The sequence below is a fragment of the Gilbertella persicaria genome (genome assembly GCF_025201335.1).
Source record: "Gilbertella persicaria strain CBS 190.32 chromosome Unknown B0P05scaffold_53, whole genome shotgun sequence".
NCBI classification, from domain to species: Eukaryota; Fungi; Mucoromycota; class Mucoromycetes; order Mucorales; family Choanephoraceae; genus Gilbertella; species Gilbertella persicaria.
The window spans coordinates 157960-175325 of NW_026252014.1; the positions used below are offsets into that span (position 1 = coordinate 157960).

The 17366-nt window shown below is 37.8% G+C and overlaps 7 protein-coding genes and 1 non-coding gene across 8 annotated transcripts; 4 read left to right on the top strand and 4 right to left on the bottom strand.

Annotated features, from left to right (window-relative positions):
• Positions 1 to 2784: 2784 nt before the first annotated feature.
• Positions 2785 to 3474, top strand: B0P05DRAFT_559236 (uncharacterized protein). Its single transcript, XM_051580244.1, has one exon. It carries the CDS (start codon positions 2830 to 2832, stop codon positions 3292 to 3294), a length of 465 nt encoding a protein of 154 aa, XP_051430817.1. The 5' UTR covers positions 2785 to 2829; the 3' UTR covers positions 3295 to 3474.
• Positions 3466 to 6295, bottom strand: B0P05DRAFT_559238 (protein transporter SEC23). Its single transcript, XM_051580245.1, has 7 exons — positions 6165 to 6295; positions 5940 to 6121; positions 5600 to 5894; positions 5362 to 5546; positions 5010 to 5313; positions 3669 to 4948; positions 3466 to 3626 (listed from the first exon to the last, which is right to left on the bottom strand). Exons 1-7 carry the CDS (start codon positions 6189 to 6191, stop codon positions 3602 to 3604), a joined length of 2298 nt encoding a protein of 765 aa, XP_051430818.1. The 5' UTR covers positions 6192 to 6295; the 3' UTR covers positions 3466 to 3601.
• Positions 6296 to 6409: 114 nt separating this feature from the next.
• Positions 6410 to 8816, top strand: B0P05DRAFT_559247 (uncharacterized protein). The gene is made up of 5 exons (XM_051580246.1): positions 6410 to 6590; positions 6675 to 6713; positions 6775 to 6898; positions 6945 to 7681; positions 7726 to 8816. Exons 1-5 carry the CDS (start codon positions 6560 to 6562, stop codon positions 8775 to 8777), a joined length of 1983 nt encoding a protein of 660 aa, XP_051430819.1. The 5' UTR covers positions 6410 to 6559; the 3' UTR covers positions 8778 to 8816.
• B0P05DRAFT_559248 (ClpP/crotonase-like domain-containing protein) lies at positions 8817 to 9681 on the top strand. Its single transcript, XM_051580247.1, has one exon. The coding sequence runs from the start codon at positions 8840 to 8842 to the stop codon at positions 9647 to 9649; it is 810 nt and encodes a 269-aa protein (XP_051430820.1). The 5' UTR covers positions 8817 to 8839; the 3' UTR covers positions 9650 to 9681.
• B0P05DRAFT_559250 (uncharacterized protein) lies at positions 9657 to 11493 on the top strand. The gene is made up of 6 exons (XM_051580248.1): positions 9657 to 9952; positions 10007 to 10172; positions 10225 to 10959; positions 11002 to 11186; positions 11234 to 11418; positions 11468 to 11493. Exons 1-5 carry the CDS (start codon positions 9848 to 9850, stop codon positions 11246 to 11248), a joined length of 1206 nt encoding a protein of 401 aa, XP_051430821.1. The 5' UTR covers positions 9657 to 9847; the 3' UTR covers positions 11249 to 11418; positions 11468 to 11493.
• Positions 11165 to 11958, bottom strand: B0P05DRAFT_277689 (ribosomal L29e protein family-domain-containing protein). The gene is made up of 3 exons (XM_051573422.1): positions 11584 to 11958; positions 11468 to 11532; positions 11165 to 11418 (listed from the first exon to the last, which is right to left on the bottom strand). Exons 1-3 carry the CDS (start codon positions 11618 to 11620, stop codon positions 11338 to 11340), a joined length of 183 nt encoding a protein of 60 aa, XP_051430822.1. The 5' UTR covers positions 11621 to 11958; the 3' UTR covers positions 11165 to 11337.
• A 256-nt stretch (positions 11959 to 12214) lies between these two features.
• B0P05DRAFT_446812 (RlpA-like double-psi beta-barrel-protein domain-containing protein-containing protein) lies at positions 12215 to 12567 on the bottom strand (the record flags this gene model as incomplete). The annotated part of the gene is made up of 2 exons (XM_051573819.1): positions 12215 to 12297; positions 12345 to 12567. Coding segments are annotated over 2 exons (306 nt in total), but the record flags the coding sequence as incomplete, so codon positions are not given.
• Positions 12568 to 13876: 1309 nt separating this feature from the next.
• Positions 13877 to 13958, bottom strand: B0P05DRAFT_t103. The gene has a single exon. It is a non-coding gene; the product is annotated as a tRNA-Leu (tRNA).
• Between the last annotated feature and the right edge of the window lie 3408 nt (positions 13959 to 17366).

Here is a 17366-nt window from a genome sequence, read left to right on the forward strand (position 1 = left end):
ATGCGAAACCTAAAATACGGTGGAGGAAATTCATCTTGATGCTTGAAATCCCGGTTAAAAAGGAGAAGGCAGAATTCTTTCCGGTTGAAGACAATAAGAAGGGAACAATAGCCAAGGCTAAAAAGCCTGCTCTGTTTGAGTTAACAGCAAGGTCTACGTTCAATAACAAGAGTGGCAAGACGGCAGAAAGAAGGGCCAAGGTGATTAAGACTGCACCTAAAGGAGGACATGCCCTGAATGGTGCAAATGAAAATGTGTTGATAATTCTGTTTTCTGTTTTTCTGTAAGTCAGTGCGAGGGGTGACAGTAAAGAATGAACAAACCGAAGGTGAGGTGTCGAGCGAATAAGTGTATAAACATAAACAGAAATGTGTCGAACAATAAGGAATGCAAGAATTGACATAATAATCGTAATTAGTTTGTTTGAATACGGCTCATTTATGTTGTAAGGAGTATCCTGTGAGCCCATGTCCATGTCCATGTCCATTTTTGTGTGTGTGTGTGTGTGTGTGTGTGTTGTTATAAAGAATAAAAAAAAAGATGGGTTTCAGGCAGACGACAAGCATTTATATTTGTCGGCAGTACAGTAATGGACTGCTTTTAACTTGTCTATCGCCCAATCGTTTTTGAGAAATAAGCTAAAATCTCGCATTGTTTTGAGTAACAGTAAACAGAAACGTACTTTTTGGTTCCGAATGACCGATATAGTTTTTCCATATCAACATGTCGCGTTTTGAATCTTCACTTGTCGCTTCATTGTAAGCCATGAATGTTCCTTGCTTGACCATTCGTATTAGCTCAGTATACATTACAGCAGCTTTGCGCATCCATAGCTTATACTCTCAGCTAATTAAAAGCACACGAGAGATATAATGAGGTTTCGCCTGACAGAGGGACCTTTAATATGGATTTACCAACGCATTGATTTATTTGAATCCGAATTTAGGCGATGAAGTCTTTTTTTTTAATGAAATGAAAACGTAGATACAACTCTGAGTACAATTCTAGAGACATATTACATAACAGTATTAACTTTGTGGCTTTGGACTCCTTGCAAAAACGCTTTTTGAGCTAATCGTGATACTTCGTTTATACCAAAGTAAATAAAAAAAGGGGTGTATATGCTTAATTTTAGCAAAAAAAAAAAAAAAAAAAAAGTGCCTGATGGTTGGTAGCTTCGATAAACAAGGACATGCCTCGCAGTAATCACGATATCGAGACTCAAACATACATAGGTTATTACTACTAAATAACATTTGATTCCATTTGGCACACTACGCATTTAATATGCATTTGATCCTCAATTTATACGTTTTCCGAGTATCAGACTTATTGTATGATCTTACAATTCATTTTGAACAGAATTGATAAGCATAGTAACATCAAAAGTGCAGACGTGAATGTTTTTTCAAAATAAACCATTATTTCTGCCTTCTGATTCCCTTTCTTTGAGTTTCCTATGTTTGAGTGTACATCAAAAAACATATTGATGTAAAAATAGAGCAAGTCTTGAAAAAGTCGAAAAATCGTCAATAGATACCCTTTACGAAATCATCACTTTTCACTATTTTGCGATTGGTGATCGATGCAGGCATTATTGATACAACATGTCTTAATACGAATTGTTTCTCTAAGCTTATAAAACACCTTCAAAGTGTTAGATCTACAAAAGTACTATAAAAAGTGTGCACCTAGCTCAAAAACGAAAAACACACTTTTTCGCGGATAGCTCAGAATTTTACTAGCAAAGACACTATGTTCTTTACATCATTAGCTTACCTTAGTTTAATGTCTAGTAATTTTTTTAATATAGAGTGTTGATATCTCTTCACTTTAAATACTTTTAGTCCATCATTTCTCTTGAATTTCTAAATTTCTTCATTTTAATTTCGAGATGAGAATACTCATTTAGAAGACACTCCATTTATATCAAGATTTAAAGCATATTAACTTTTTTTTATTTCGTTCTATAATGCTCTTTCTTGTTAGCGGTTAAACAGAAGACACAATAAATCTCTATTCATCACATCAAAATGGCAAAACAAGCAAATTTTTGGAGAATTGAATGACTTACAGCATTTTACTACTACTGTCATATAGTACACTCTAATAGAAGACATAGTCAGTCTAGTAAAGAGCTATAATTGTGGGCGACTATTGATTAAACTGAAAACTAAGAAGGAAAGGCATAATCCACTATATGCGAGTATGTAATCATTTGGACCACATTGATTGATAAACATCAATGAAGCCATGATGACATTCATATTGGTTTCACTAACTTGAAAGCGTTCTTTGTGCCTTGAACATATCTCAGTCTTTAAAATCATGAGAGAAGAACCATTGGGTTAATTGAGGGATACCAACTATTTTTGACTTATTCTTATCAATGTACTCTCAGACTTGCTTTCCAAATTATCAAGTATTTTAATAACATCATTAACAAAACATCATGAATGGACAACTACTCCTCATTTATCAAAAAGAAGAAATGCTCATGTCCTCTTATAGTTTTTTCTAAAGAATCTCTATAAAACTAGACTTTTGAATTTATTGATTGCATTCGGGGGGTTTCTTGTATTGTAAATTCTTCTTTTAAATGATCCTATCCTGTTTGATTCATTAACATCATTGACACTCACAACATAGTTGTACCAAATGCTCGGTTATCAAACTCTTGGCTCTTGTTATTGGACTAAAAAAAAAACCTCCTTTTCATACTATCCAATCAATTGACTAGACAAGGTTAAGAAGTGACACCATTTCATTTCCTATATGAATCCCTTTTTTTTTATTTTATTTTTTCTCTTTTTTTGTATTACAAAAATAATGAAGCTTTTTATTGTTTTTATACTTGCTTTTATGCAAGTGGCATTTGCTCATTTTGAACTGCTTTATCCACCTACGCGTGGATTCAATGAAGATACAGAATCAACAACACCTTGTGGTGGTGCTAACACAGTCGGCAACCGTACTCAAATGCCTTTGTCGAATGCTTTTGTCCAAATTTATTCCTCTCATCCTGTTTATCAGTATGGAATTTACATTGTGGCCAAAAACAATCCTTCTGCTGCTGACTTCAATACAAACTTGACTACCATTGGAAGTGGAGGTCGTAATTATCCTGAAGCTGCTTGTTTACCTTTGAATCTCAATTTGGATCCTGGTATTACAGCTGGTACAAATGCTACTCTTCAAGTGCAATACAATGGTGGCGACAGTATTCTATATCAGGTATACTTAATATGGTTATCATCTGACTCTATTCACATCTCATGTAGTGCACAGACGTAACGTTTACAGATGCTCCTTCTGATTGGAACGCCAGTGCATGTGTGAATGCCAGTTCCAATAACAATGCTACCAATGCTATTTCTGCTGCCACTCATCCGTTCTCTCTATCTAGTATATGGACGCTTTTCTTAATAGCTAGTATTTCATTATTTAATCATTAAAGACATCATCTGTAACAAACTTTGTTTGATTTTTATTCAATCTATGTAAGTAGAAGGTGAGAGAAAGAGAGAGAGAGGGATTACAAGCGTGTGTATATATGGAATATGCATATAAAATAAAAGGAAAAAAAAAAGAAAGGTTATATTTAAGAAGCACCAGCAACAGCCAACCTATTTTATCATGAGTTCATCAATCATAAACATATCACTTACTTTTTCAAGTGGGCCATAAAGACTTGCAAGCTGACATCATCAGTCAAGACAACAGCACCATCAGTAGCACTATAAGGACTGCCAGAGGTATGTGTGGTAGAGGGATTTAATTTAGAGAGCAAGAAACGAGCTTGAGATCCACCTTGATCACACACAATGTAACGAGGAACAGGGAATCTTTCCATCAATAAGTCTTGAGCATCCAAGACAGGTGCTTCCAAAAGTTGCTTGAAGTTTTCATAGCCTTCTTGGTCTTGATAACCAGCTTCACGCCATTGTGCAACAGTAGAACCATGGAAGATCAAAATATGGAAGAAAGTATCCAACAATAAGATAGCATCTGCCTTGATAGAAACAGAATCCAACAAGACAGGTTGAGGTGCACTATCAAAGCTGTATGATGTCAGAGTAGGTTGAATCATGATAAGAGAAGAATCGACATTTTCACGGTTCAATGTGTGGCGATAAAAGGCAGTTTCATCAGGCGAATTGTTAAAGACTTGCAAGAATTGAGAACGTCTTAAATGGAACATGAATTGAGGGTAAATAGAAAAGTTTTCAGACAGTCTGAAGGAATGAGGATCGTCTTTACGGTAATCAGCAAAGCGTTGACAGAGACGAATCAACATACGGTCCAACCAGCGCAACACATCAGGTCCATCGTCAATTTCACCCTTAAAGACAGCAATACGCGACATCAAGACAGCAGAAGTTTCTTGGTCAAATGAATTGGCAATCTCAGGGCTTTGTCCTTCAGCAAAGTTACGAGCAACCGTAGTGACACGAAGACGGAATTGACCACTTGAATGTTGATAGTGAGTAACGAATTGGATCAGACCACGAGAACCAGGCTGGAAAGGAGCAGAGGGTTGATTGACCACTTCAAAATAGACAGCATTGGTTGTCTCATGGTTTAATGAACACATCTTCCAGGCAGAAGTATTGCCAATACCAATCTCAGTTTCACCTACATAGGCAGTCTTCTTGTTGGCAGAGACAGCATGGCCAATAAGACCACAGACCTTTAATTCACGTGTGGTCTGAACATCCATAGTGGCATTAAAGCCCATTTGTAAATGGCCTTGGCTATCCTTTTGAAAGATACGTTGGAAACTTTGCTTAAAGATGGCTGTGTTGAAAGAATCAGCCAAGATCATAAAACCACCTGTACTGTTGACCATCGATCTCATTTCTAACAAACCAATTTGATCAAGACAGCCAGCAAAAATATCAATGGTATGGCCATTTTGAGCTGCTCTTTTAGCGAGTGCATCATAAAACTAGATATGATATGAGTATATAATAATAATAATAAAAACATATAGGAAAAAAAGAACTTACTTTGGTGGCCTTTTTGTAATGCTTTGCAGATTCCTTTTCAATATCATGATGGGAACGAATAGGTTCTCTTAATTCGTTACTGACAACCATACCAGGTCCTTCAGAGGCAGCACCACCAGAGAAGAGCATCATACGAGCACCTGTGTTGGGGAATGTGGTCTCCAAGAGACCAACAGCAACACTCATGGCAACACCTGTGCATCTTTCAGGACGCTTATCATCAGCCACGGGCCAAGGATCACGTTGTAAGTTTTCCAAGATAGAGGTCAAGACAAACTCACAATCCTTGACTGGAAGCAAGAATCTATGAAGCATAAGAGATCAGTATCTAGACAGAGTAAATTGATGTTACCTGTTAGCAGCCATGGTCATTTGAGGTGGTTGACCGGGACGATTGGGATGTTGTCCAGGTACAGGGCGAGCAAGATTGTTGGTTAAACCCAACATTTCTTGGATTTGCTTTGCAGCATATTCCTTTGTACCACGGAAAACAAATGACTTGGGGCAATCAGAAAAGCCCAATTCATGGACTTGGGTCTATAGAAAAGACAGCATCAATAACATCATCTCTCCTGCATAGCTACACCTACCATGGTACCAAAGGTGATCAAACCCACCCAGGCATATTCAGGCAACAAACTTAAGCTGACAATCAAAGATTCCTTCAGTGCCTTTAAATCTTCTTCTTCAAGACAGGTATCGACGATGAATAAAAAGATAGGTGGGATTTGAGCAACACGGTTCAAGTTGTATTCAATCGTGGTGTATTTAGGCAAAAGTTCAGCAGGAAGATTGGTGTTTGAGATATCCTTATAATGAGGTGGAAGCGCGTTTCTTTGAAGACAGAAGGGACAAATCCAGAGCTTACCACGCACGTCGATTTGACTAAACAAAATGAGTATGGCCATCGTGTTGTTTTTGTTATTTTACCAGTAAGGATTCAAGATGGCTCGGCAGGGAGCTTTACAGGTAACAGGCTCATACCAGATGGGGCTTTCAATAAAGTCTTCACGTTCCTTTAAAGGTGTATAGAGACAAGCAATAGGAACAACAGCCTTTGTGGCTTCAGTACGTGAAGATGGCCAAGCATTCCAAGAGAAACGAATACCGTCCTGCTAGAGTTAGTTTTTATGTAGGAATAAATTGGCAGCTTACTTGTTCTTCAATTTCGTCAAAGTTCATCTTGTTTAATACAGAAAGAGAAAGAAAAAAGCGTAAAAAAGAGAGGAGTTACAAAAAATTAAAAACGCGGTCTCTTAATACAGAATGTTATTATTTGGCTCAATCGAAACAGAGAACGTATTTGAATTGCATTGTTCTCTCATTTCCTGTTATCGCCAGAGTAGTACTTTGTCTCTTTTTTTGATTGACGTCATGCTTTTTTTTTTTTTTCTATTAAGCTTTTTTTTTTAAAAAAAGAAAAGTGATACAAGACAACTTGAGAAGAATTTGCCCGTATTTGGAAGTGTGTTTTTGCTATTGTTGTTTTTAATGCAAGACAGACTTTATATTTTGTTTTGTTTTGTTTTTTTCTCTCTTTTTCATAAGCTATGGAAGATTACGAAACAACCACGACTACAGGTAGAATGATCGATTTCAAGTAATTTTGAAAAAAAAAGAAAAGAGAATAGATATGAAATATTAAAATTCTTTATTTTGTATTAGATTTACAAGGTCTATACAATGATATCGAACATTTGATAGGTAAAAAAAAAAAAAAAGAACATAAATTTGTAGTCAAGTAGCTTGACATATCAAGCTATAGATGTTCCCTTTGACCAGTTTACAAAAGATGTTGAACAAAAGATTCCTGAAGAAACACCTCAAGAGAATTATGCTTTTGAACGCCCCATTTTGATTGAAAGTGATAATGATGATATTGAAGAAGAGTAAGCGACCTAACTCAATCCAGCTCACTGACTGTGCTTTGTATAGACTATGGACGCCAGATCAAGCACACTATGCTATGTCTACATGTTATCGATGCAATAAACCCATACCCTCACTTCAATCGTCTAGTCTACAATTAGTAGCTTCAGAATTGAATGTAGCTAACATATGTGCAGACTGTTTAAACAGAAAACGAACAAGATCCAGATCATTTACATTGGATGGAAACAATGTGTTGACTCAGTTTGCTGATAAACTAAAGCAATCCTTTGGCAGTAATAGTCTCTTGTCTCCTTCAAAGACAGTTAATCGTCGAAAGAGTATGCCTTCCATGAACTCCACTTTTACTGAGCAATCGCTGGATGTTCCTAGTCCAACACCCTCTCGACCGAGCAGTCGAGCTTCTTCATTTATTGAAGATGTTAAACAGTTTCTATCGCCTCTTTCTCGAAAATCAAGTCGAAATTCATTATATCAAGACTATCAAGATCAAACACCAGATGGTCCCAAAAAAAAGACGAGCCATAGCTCATTGTTTGATGCTATCAATCTATGCAAACCCAAACAGAAACAAAACACGACGCCTTCTTATGAACGACGTATCATTGGTCTATTGGAAGACGATACGACATGGGCTCAAGAAGACAGTGAAGTATTCGGTATTCATCAAAAACAATACCATCAACAAAACCAGGATCCACTTGTCAGTAATACTTATATACCCCTTCGACGTAAACAGATCAAACAAATTGAGTCAAGACAAGAAAGAATGAATGTTTATAGTAAGTACATTCAACCATACATCAAATCCAACACATGACTTTAGATAATGCCTACATCGAATGCATGGAATTACAAACAGACCTTGTGCCTTGGATTATTAAGCAAACACAAAAGGGCCCACCCGATGCTTGGTTTGGTTATGTTCCTCCTCCAAGAGAACCAAAGAAATTCATGGGTCTCTTTAAGCGTAAATCAAAACAAGTGGATGGAAACAACCTTCGAGCGCAGCAGCTTCAGTTGGGTGATGAGCTATTAAGTAGAACAACACCTTTGTTAAACCGTCAATACAGCAATAGTCAACTCTCAGTATCTCCTGGTGCACAATCTCCTTTATATGATCTACAAGCAGATTTTGCTACTTCGCCTGTGAGTCAACAGCCAGATATAGAAGATGAGTCTATCCATTCACCCTACAAGCCAGATCCAATTCAGCCAGTATCCATCTTGAAAAAGAAACCTTCAAGCAGACACGTCTATCCCCAAGAGAACAGTTTTGAAGACTATGGACCAGAAGAAATAGAAGACATGTATCATGAAGCTCCTTATAATCAACAAAAGCCACACAGACCAACGCATGCTGTGGAAGACTACTATTACCACCATGAGAATGTCAGAGGGAGAAAACACAGCGGCAGCTATAGAATGGCTGAACAAGAGCATGTTAACCCACCAAGAAGAAGGCAAAGTTATCGTTCTCTAGAACAAGACCATCGTCCAGTGTACGAAAAAGAAAGTCGCTATTACCGTGAACCACACAGATCAAGTAGAAGAAGAAGAGATAGTTTTTATGAGCACTATGATCATGAAGAAGAAGTTCCTTATGATTACTTTGATTTGCCAGCGCATCCTGTTCGTCCACCTTCAAGCAGAAGGGTCTCTCCTGCTAGAAACTATGCTTCCAGACTTGATTATTATAGCTCAGCAGCCAAACAAAACCCTTACATGATGGAGGAATGGGAAGCCACATTGGATGATTTATGCGACTTGTTTCCTCGAATGGACCGTCATTATATCAATGAATTCCTCATGTCTGCTCAAGGCGATTTTTTTATTGCCAAAAGTATGATTATGGAAATGATTATGAAGATGCCTTAAAAGAAAGAATGATGTAACATGAGAAAAATAAAATTTATCATTTTTTTCACATACGTTATTTTATGTCTTTTACTGAAAAACAAGTCTTGCTGTCCATTGAAAATCATGTTGCTACACTGACATTAAATCGTCCTCAAAAGGGAAATGCACTGACTGGGGAAATGAATGCACTTTTGTTGGAGTATTTACAACAGATCGAAAAAGACAAGCAAATTCGTGTGGTGGTGCTTACAGGAGCCGGCAAATTCTTTTGTACGGGCATGGATTTATCTCAAGCCAATGCGTCTCAGGGCAATATCAAGCGCTCGTTTGACCAGGGCATTCAAGTATTTGAATATTTCTATCGGTTTCCTAAACCTATTATTGCACGCATCAATGGTCCTTGTCTTGGTGGTGGCATGGGACTCGTGTTTACGTCGGATATTCGTGTCGCCCATCAGGATGCTTATTTTGCCTTGACTGAAGTAAAGCGTGGTATTATTCCTGCTATTATTTCCCAGTACATTGTGCCTGAATTAGGACCACAAAAAGCACGTGAGTACATGTTGACTGGGAGAAAGGTCAGCATGAAAGAAGCATTACCTTATTTGAGCACAATAGTGACAGATATGAACCAATTGGATCAACAGGTGTCCATGTATACAGGCATGTTGTTATCTTCTGCACCAAATGCCATGACCAATATCAAACAATTAGTGGACACTATCCAAAAAGGTGCTGACCTAAAAAGACCTGGTCGTATTCGGGACAGTGTACAAGAAGCTTATATTAACATGATGCAATCAGAAGAAGCAGCTTATGGTATTAAGGCCTTTGTATCAAAAAAGAAAGCAGATTGGTCTGCTTTTATCAACTCCAATGCAAAATTGTAAGTCACTAAACAAATAAATCACATTTGCATGAATTTCCTTTTTTCCTTTTTTTTCTTTTCTTTTTATTTTTGGTTCTACTTTGTTTCTCTTTACGATGCATCCTTCGGATTTTGGTTCTTCTAGGCAGCCTAGAACAACACCTTCTAATATGGATCCAAACAAACCACTTGATAGTAAGTTCATGTCATAATAAATTACATGGTCTTATTTCCTTATATAGTAAATAGACTAAGTACTTGGTATGAAGACTCTGAAGAGTATGAAGGTAATCTTGAAGAAATGGCCACTGCTAACCTAGATCAGGTAAAATATATCCTTCCCAAAAAAAAAAAAAGTCCCGAGCTTACACTAGTATAGTCTTTTCAAGACGAATTACAACATGTCAACCAATGGTTTGGCTTTTTGACAGATGCAGAGAAAACTGCAGCACTTTATACCTTATTACAACATTCATCCCAGGTACAGATCAGATTTTTCATTCATATGTTACAAGACATGAGAAGACCAAATCCATTAACTCGAGGTTTGTGTACTACTTGAACAAAATGACATTTAACCCTTACTATAAAAAAAAGGTTCCGAAAGAGCATCTAATATCATGAACTTGAGCAATAGAAGGTTATCTTCTATCAACCAACAACAAAGCCGAGTGATGAATAACAGACATTCGTTTGCATTGGGTGATACACAAGAACTAAGTCGTATTTTTGGTTCTATGGGATCAAGCTGGCTCAATACAGACGAAGCCCATGCTTTACCCCCGAGACCTACCACAAGTGTATCGAGAACACCTAGTCATTTACGCCCAAAATCTGTCATGGAACTTGGAGGCACATCATCATTTTCTAACTCTTGGCTAAATCAACGTCAGCCCAACATGTTTACTACACCAGAAATTCAACCTGCTATTGAACGACCTCGCTCGGCTGATATTTCATCATGGAATCTACCTTCTTCCTCTTCATCACAACCACCTTGGAAGCCATTAGGTAATCAGCATGACATTGATTTCCAACCACAATGGAGAGACAATCCTGTCATTCAACACTCACAACCCGCCACTCATTTCCCAACTTTGGACGATACAAAAAAACAAGCCATGCCAACAAGACAGACGAATTATGGACAGTATTTAGCAGCGCCCAAAGCCATGCGTTCCACGTCTATAGATAACAATGATGGGCTTTTAGGATACGGGAGTGATCCTGGTGATTCTTCCCGATATCGATCAACACCTGCTGCCAATATTTCGCTACATGGGAAGCCTAAATCAGCGCATGAAGAAGTAGTGGATATAGAGCTATTAAAAGGTACAATTCACAACGTCGGTTGTTTCTCATAAGATAAAATAGATGTTCCTGCTTGGTTCAGAAGTATGCGCTTACATAAATACAACAATATATTTGAGAAAATGAAATGGCAAGATATTGTTAAATTAAATGATCAAGAACTTCAAGAAAAAGGTGTAGCTGCTCTGGGCGCAAGACGAAAGATGCTTAAAGTATTTGAAAGTATAAGAGACTATTGTCGAGCGCATGTAAGTCTCTTTTTGTGTATATGTCTATACTAAAGAGCCTTTGTTAGCAAATTGACTATTAAAAGAATATAGATTGAACATGTACAAGATCCAATTTATTTTAAAATTCTACAATTTTTTTTCTCAATAAAGAAAAGCATCATAAGCGAATTTATTTCTTGCCAGCAGCAGCGAGAGCGGCTTCAGTACCCTTCTTAGCGAAACGCTGGTTACGGAGGAACTTGGCATCCAACTAGAAGCGATATCAGCACCTTATCATCACACTTAATTTTATGACTTACACTCTTTTGAGATCGGTACTTGTGAGTAGCGGGCTTCTTGATACCGTTACGGTGAGCCTTCTTGTCTTAAAAGAGAAGTTCAGCCTGACGCACATATATGTATTATGTTCACTTACTTTGGTTGTGGTTGGTGTGGTTCTTTGACTTGGCCATCGCGATCTATGAGCTTGTTTATATCAATATTGGGCTGTTTATTTGACGCGACACAAGGAATGAAAAAAAGCAGAGAAGGTGACATCCGAAAATATCCATCCATTCCCCATCCTCATTTGATCCGTATTCTTTCTTTTTTAATCGATCATATGAATGGTTGTAATCATACTCGTTTCTAAATGCTTCCCTTCTCTGCCTCCCTGTGGTGATGATGATGGATTACCTTTTGTCGAGAGTTAAAGAAGGATCCACTCTACTGTCAAGCGATCATGCTAATTTAGTATGCACACAATGAATCTACCGGACAATAGTACCGGAGTTTTCTGTTCCGGTAAATATATGGATTAACCGAGTCGCACCTTTTATCTTGTTCTTGTCAAATGTATATGTAATCAACCCGCATTGATAACTATTTGCTCTTTGGTTCCAAAGAGTTATCAAAATAACACACTGACAGAATCTTTAATTCTTAACAAGGAACATATATAAAAAAAAATAGGTCAACATTTAGTCGATTGACATGGCTGTTAAAGTATATATATATATATATATCATGTACATTTTATTTTACTTTTAATGACAACCTCGATAGCCTAATATACACCATTCGATTGGAATAACACCAAGATCTGGATGAGCCAGGTCTTTAAATACTTGTGGCGTCATATCCAAAGAACCTATGATATGTAAGGAATAAGGGCGTTCAAGCACAATTGATTGTTACCTTCTTTACACCCAGGGCAGCAATCTGTCACCGTACAAGTAGTGCTTTTGCCTCCATATTTGACTCGTAATTGAATGAAGCACCAAGGGCTTTTCTTGGATGCTTTTCCATACTGCTTGATGTTCATGGCGCAAATACGGCTGTGATCACTGGCTTTTGGGCCACAAGCACCAATTGCGCCGCCTTCTGTCACAGGATGAAAAAAAGTGCCTGTGCCTTTAAATATGTTGCCTATAAGATTGACCACGCGAGCCACACCACGCTTCACGTATACATTGTCCGGCTTTTGAACTGCTGTAGACGTCGAGACAAGAGTAAGCATAAAGAACAATGCTAAATATCGGAAATTCATGGCCAAGAAATAAAGAAGAAAAAAAAAGGTTGAGAGGTCAAGCTTTTATACATGTTTCAGTTTTACTCTTTTTTTTTTCTATCGTTATAGAAAACGGAACCATATTGTTTTATTTTTAGTAAAAGGAGATATCTAACGTGTATAAAAAAAAGGAAAAAAAAATCTTGTCAGGAGAGTATGTCGAGGCCAAGAAATGAATTGGTCGTATGTCAATTTGCCTTGTTTAATTATCTATAGTAATACTCTGAATAGAGTCAAAATAGCATGAATGGTAGTATGGATTTATTCCATCATGCAATGGCTTAAAGATTAGCCACTGGTATTGTATGTACTAATAACAAAGGAGTCTCCTAAAACAATAATTATATCTTGAATATACTCAAGTTAGATAATGAGCGACACTTTGAAACTGGTTTTTTTCTTTTTCTTCATTTGAAATTCAAGTACTAGACAATCCTACAACCTATTTTCCCCCTATTTTTCTTCCTGATGCAAATATCTCCTCGTTTACACATCCCATGCTGTTCAATTTATTTTGCTTAGAAGAAAAAAAAAAGCACACAGCACCTACATGTTGCTAGTTATTTTGTCCTGACAGCATTTCTGGAGTGCTATTGAGCCAAATTTATCTGGACATTAAAGATTTAATGATTTAGGTAGAGCATTAAAGGAAAGCATTCTTTTCTATTCCTGTTTAGTCAAAAGGATTGACTTCAAGTTTGATTGTGTTGTTGATCTAATGCAAGGGTTGAGATTGGATGGCCATAATATCAGTCGATGAAATGCTAGGTCTGCTTCGATAGTTCCACAAATGCCTCGAGAAAAGGCAAAGTTGGTTTCTATAGCTTCTTATTTTGAATACAAAGGGCTGTTGTAACCTGATATAAAGCCTAGAAACACAGGAAAACACGTCTATATTTACTCGCTCAATTAGGACCTTTTCAGCAGATTTCATTATGCTCTCTCCAGTGGATTTGTTTCTACTAAACAGCAAATCCTATTGTCTTGCTAAAGTCTCTATTCTATGCTGAAATTATTTAATTATGCATTGCCTTAAGACTCATCATATTTGTTGCTGCACATTACATTTAATAGATATAAAATCGATTAGAAAGAAAAAAAATCTAAACTCAATCTTCTAATACAATCAGTTACACAAACCTATGTATAGAAATTAAAATAGTGCAAGTGAGGTTCGAACTCACGCCTCCGAAGAGACCAGGGCCTAAACCTGGCACGTTAGACCACTCCGTCATTGCACTATAAACTGACTGTCATGTGTGCATGTTTGTTTTGGTTCGCTTCTTCGTTCTCTTTCGCGGTTTTTCTGGTGATTCTATTATGTTAACAAATCTTCAAATTGGAATGGTGCATGTCTCTGATGTTCCTTAAAGTACATACAAAGTTTGGTGTGATTTGGTCTAGGTCTGATGGTACAATGGTGTTCCAAAGATTTCAGCCAATGGTTCTGTCTTCTGTCAGACCCAATCAGATTCGAGTCAAAACTACTGATCGGTGTGTCAATTGTTGGGTCTGGGTCTCAATTGTTGTACTTTTTTTTGGTTCCTTATTTGTCCTACTTCTTCCGTATTTTGTTTCATGATATGTTGCTGTGATTTAATTGTGTATTTTATTTTGTTTTATTTTGTTTATTGTATTTGACAGTTCATCTCAGTTTGAATCTGTTGAATTTTATAATTTAATTGTATTAATTGTTCTCCTGTTTGACATTTCAAACGTAATTGCTTTTTGGGCAAGTTTGATCTGTTCTAGATTAATGACAAGCAATTGTCTTTGTAGAAATTTATTCTAAAGAAAGTATAAAAGCTTAAAGAACTTTAGAAGGAATAAAAAATATCAAGAAATTAATCTTAAAAATCGAATTTTTTTTATAAATTTTATTTTACATATATCTTCATTGTCTTTTGAAGGAACTGTGCCTAAGGTTATAATCTCTCTATTTGTGTCTATCTCTCTATAATTACAATAGTCTTTACAGTCTTCTGTTGTTAATTATTGGTTTATCTCTTTTATTTGTTGGTCTCGTCGTTCAAGGTAAACACAAAGGGAAAAAGAGGGAGTTGTCAAGTGGTCCGGCCTACCAGATCATATATGTGTTCTAACATGTATTATTACTCAAGTTATATTATGTCTATTAAAGAAGCAAACTCAAGTACTAAACGTGGTGTTGGTATGAGGTTCATGAATGAGCCTAGAGAGTTCTCTGGTGAAGGTGATGGTAATTCTGCTTTGGTTTGGGTCAATCGTATGCAAAGGTTGAAGGTCTCAGGAGGTTTGAGTGATGAAGAAATGTTGTTCGTCGCTAGTGACAAGCTTGTTGGTAAAGCAGAGACTTGGTTCAACGTGGTTGGTGCAAATACAGTTACCTGGGATGCCTTCGTGAGTGCTTTTAAGAAGCAATATTTGTATGATCAAGAGGATAAGTTTTGGAGTCAAGTACAAGGTCTTAGACAAGGTGCTGAATACCCTTCAGTGGATGATGTTGCACTCAAGATGCAAGAGTTGTTCATGCTTTTAGACAACAAATCGCAGAGTTTGCAAGTGCGTACGTTTCTTAACGCTATTAAACCCAACATTGCTTTTGAGGTGGAAAAAGAAGGTGCACCAGTGACTTTTGAAGAGGCGAAAGTAAAGGCTATGCAGATTGAGCGTAGTTTGGTCAAGTACGCAAGTACTATTGGTTTTGAGCCCGTGGAGACTGTAGTCCCTAAGTTTCCTGTGTCTGCTCCTTCGGTTGCAAGTGGTTCTGTATCGGATGCTGCTTCTATGTCCAGTATGTTCTCTTTGGTGGACAAGTTAGAAAGGTTGAGCATTAATTTGGTAAACTTAACTAACAGTGTGGCTCAAAATGGTACTCGTGGTAATACTGGTGGTGTCGCTTCTGTTCGTCGTAATTTGGTCTGCTTTTACTGCAATAAAGAAGGACATAAGAAGCCTGAGTGTCCGGAGTTCTTGCAAAAGAACAATTTTGGGTCTGGGGTTGCAAGTGGTAGTAATGCTATACCCATTGGTAATGGGTCTTCAAACTTTTCTGGTGAAAGCCAGGGAAAAGAGAAGGAGTACCGATCTTAAAGGAGGTGATTGGTACTCGTAGTAATGGTGAAAATCCTCTAAAGAAAAATGACAAGTCGGTGAACTTGGTTGATACCCTGAATGACAACGGTGTTAACGAGATTTACGGTGTGAAGAGACCTGTGTCTGCTGTGCCAGTTGATACGCCGAATAAGCGGGGTAATAAGGGTAAAGCGGTGGATCAAGGTGATGTAGTCATGACTATGCCGGTTCCAGTTGGTAATGGTGCTTTTGTTCCTGCAGTTGATGGTATTGCTGCTCCTGTTAGGGGTGAAAATGTTTTTCCTCCGGTTGTTGGTGGTGCTGGTCCTGTGGTCAAGTCCAGGAAAAAGCGGTCAAAACCTCGTAGGTTACCTGTCAAGACTAATACCTTGAATGTTTGGGACACTTTGAGGAGTTTAGACGCTGGTCTTTCAATGTTGGATTGGTTAGCTATCGACCAAAGTGCTGCTAGGGATGTTAGTGATGGTCTGAAAGACTTGAGGCTGCAGCGACCAAAGAGGGCAAAGAGACATTTAGCTGCTGCGGTAGAAAGAATGAATGTTGGTGCTAGAATTAATGTAGTGGATAATGACTCGTCAAGTGATTCTGCTGGTTATGATTCTGGAGATTCTGGTATGTCTGGTTATGGTTCTGATGTTTCTTTGAACTCGGAGTTGGTGATGGTATCTGATGAAGCGGATTTGGCTTTGAGTGAAACAGAGTCGGTGTATAGATATCCATACAATTTGAATCGAATGAAGGTCAGCTCTCCTTTGCGTGGTGTGGTGACTATCAATGGTAATGCTGTTGAGGCTATCTTTGACACTGGGGCAAGTGTGTCGGTGATCTCTAAAGGATTGGTTGATGCTTTGGGTTTAGTACCGAATGGTGATAGTTTGCATTTGGTTGGGTTCAATAATAAGAAGGCGCCAAGCAAGAGCAATGTGGTCATGGATGTACCAATCTCTGTAGCTGGTAAGGTGCGACCGGATCATATGTGTGTACAAGACGAAGGTGACAAGAATGACAAGCTCTGTTTGCTCGGTGTTCCTTGGTTTCAAGCATATGGTATTGAAATTAATTTGTCTGAGTCTACTATTCGTATACCGTCTACAAGTGGGATGGTGAAGTTGCAGTGTTACACCACTCATTTGCCTGTGTCTTCAAGCAAGGTGTATCATGTTGAGGCTTCGCAAAATATACAGAGACGTTTGAAGAAGGCTTGGGTCCTATTGGCGTTGAAGGTGAATCCAGGTCTAGTGGGTTTAATGGTGGTAATGTAACTGATGGTGTTGATCCATTATTGATGCCTGTTGTTGAAGAATTCAAACACTGTTTCTCTGAGGTGACTGGTTTGACGAAGATCAAGGGGTATCAAATGGACATTCATTTGAAAGAAGGTTGGGAACCAGTAACAAGTAGGCCTTTTCGTTTGGGGTGGCATGAGCAAGAAATCATGGACAACTATGTTGAGGAAATGCTAGCTCTAGATTTAATTGAACCAAGTGAAGGACTGTTTGCGTCTCCTGCTTTCCTGGTGGATAAGCACTCTGGTGAGAAGCGTGCTGTGATTGATTATCGAAAATTGAATAAGA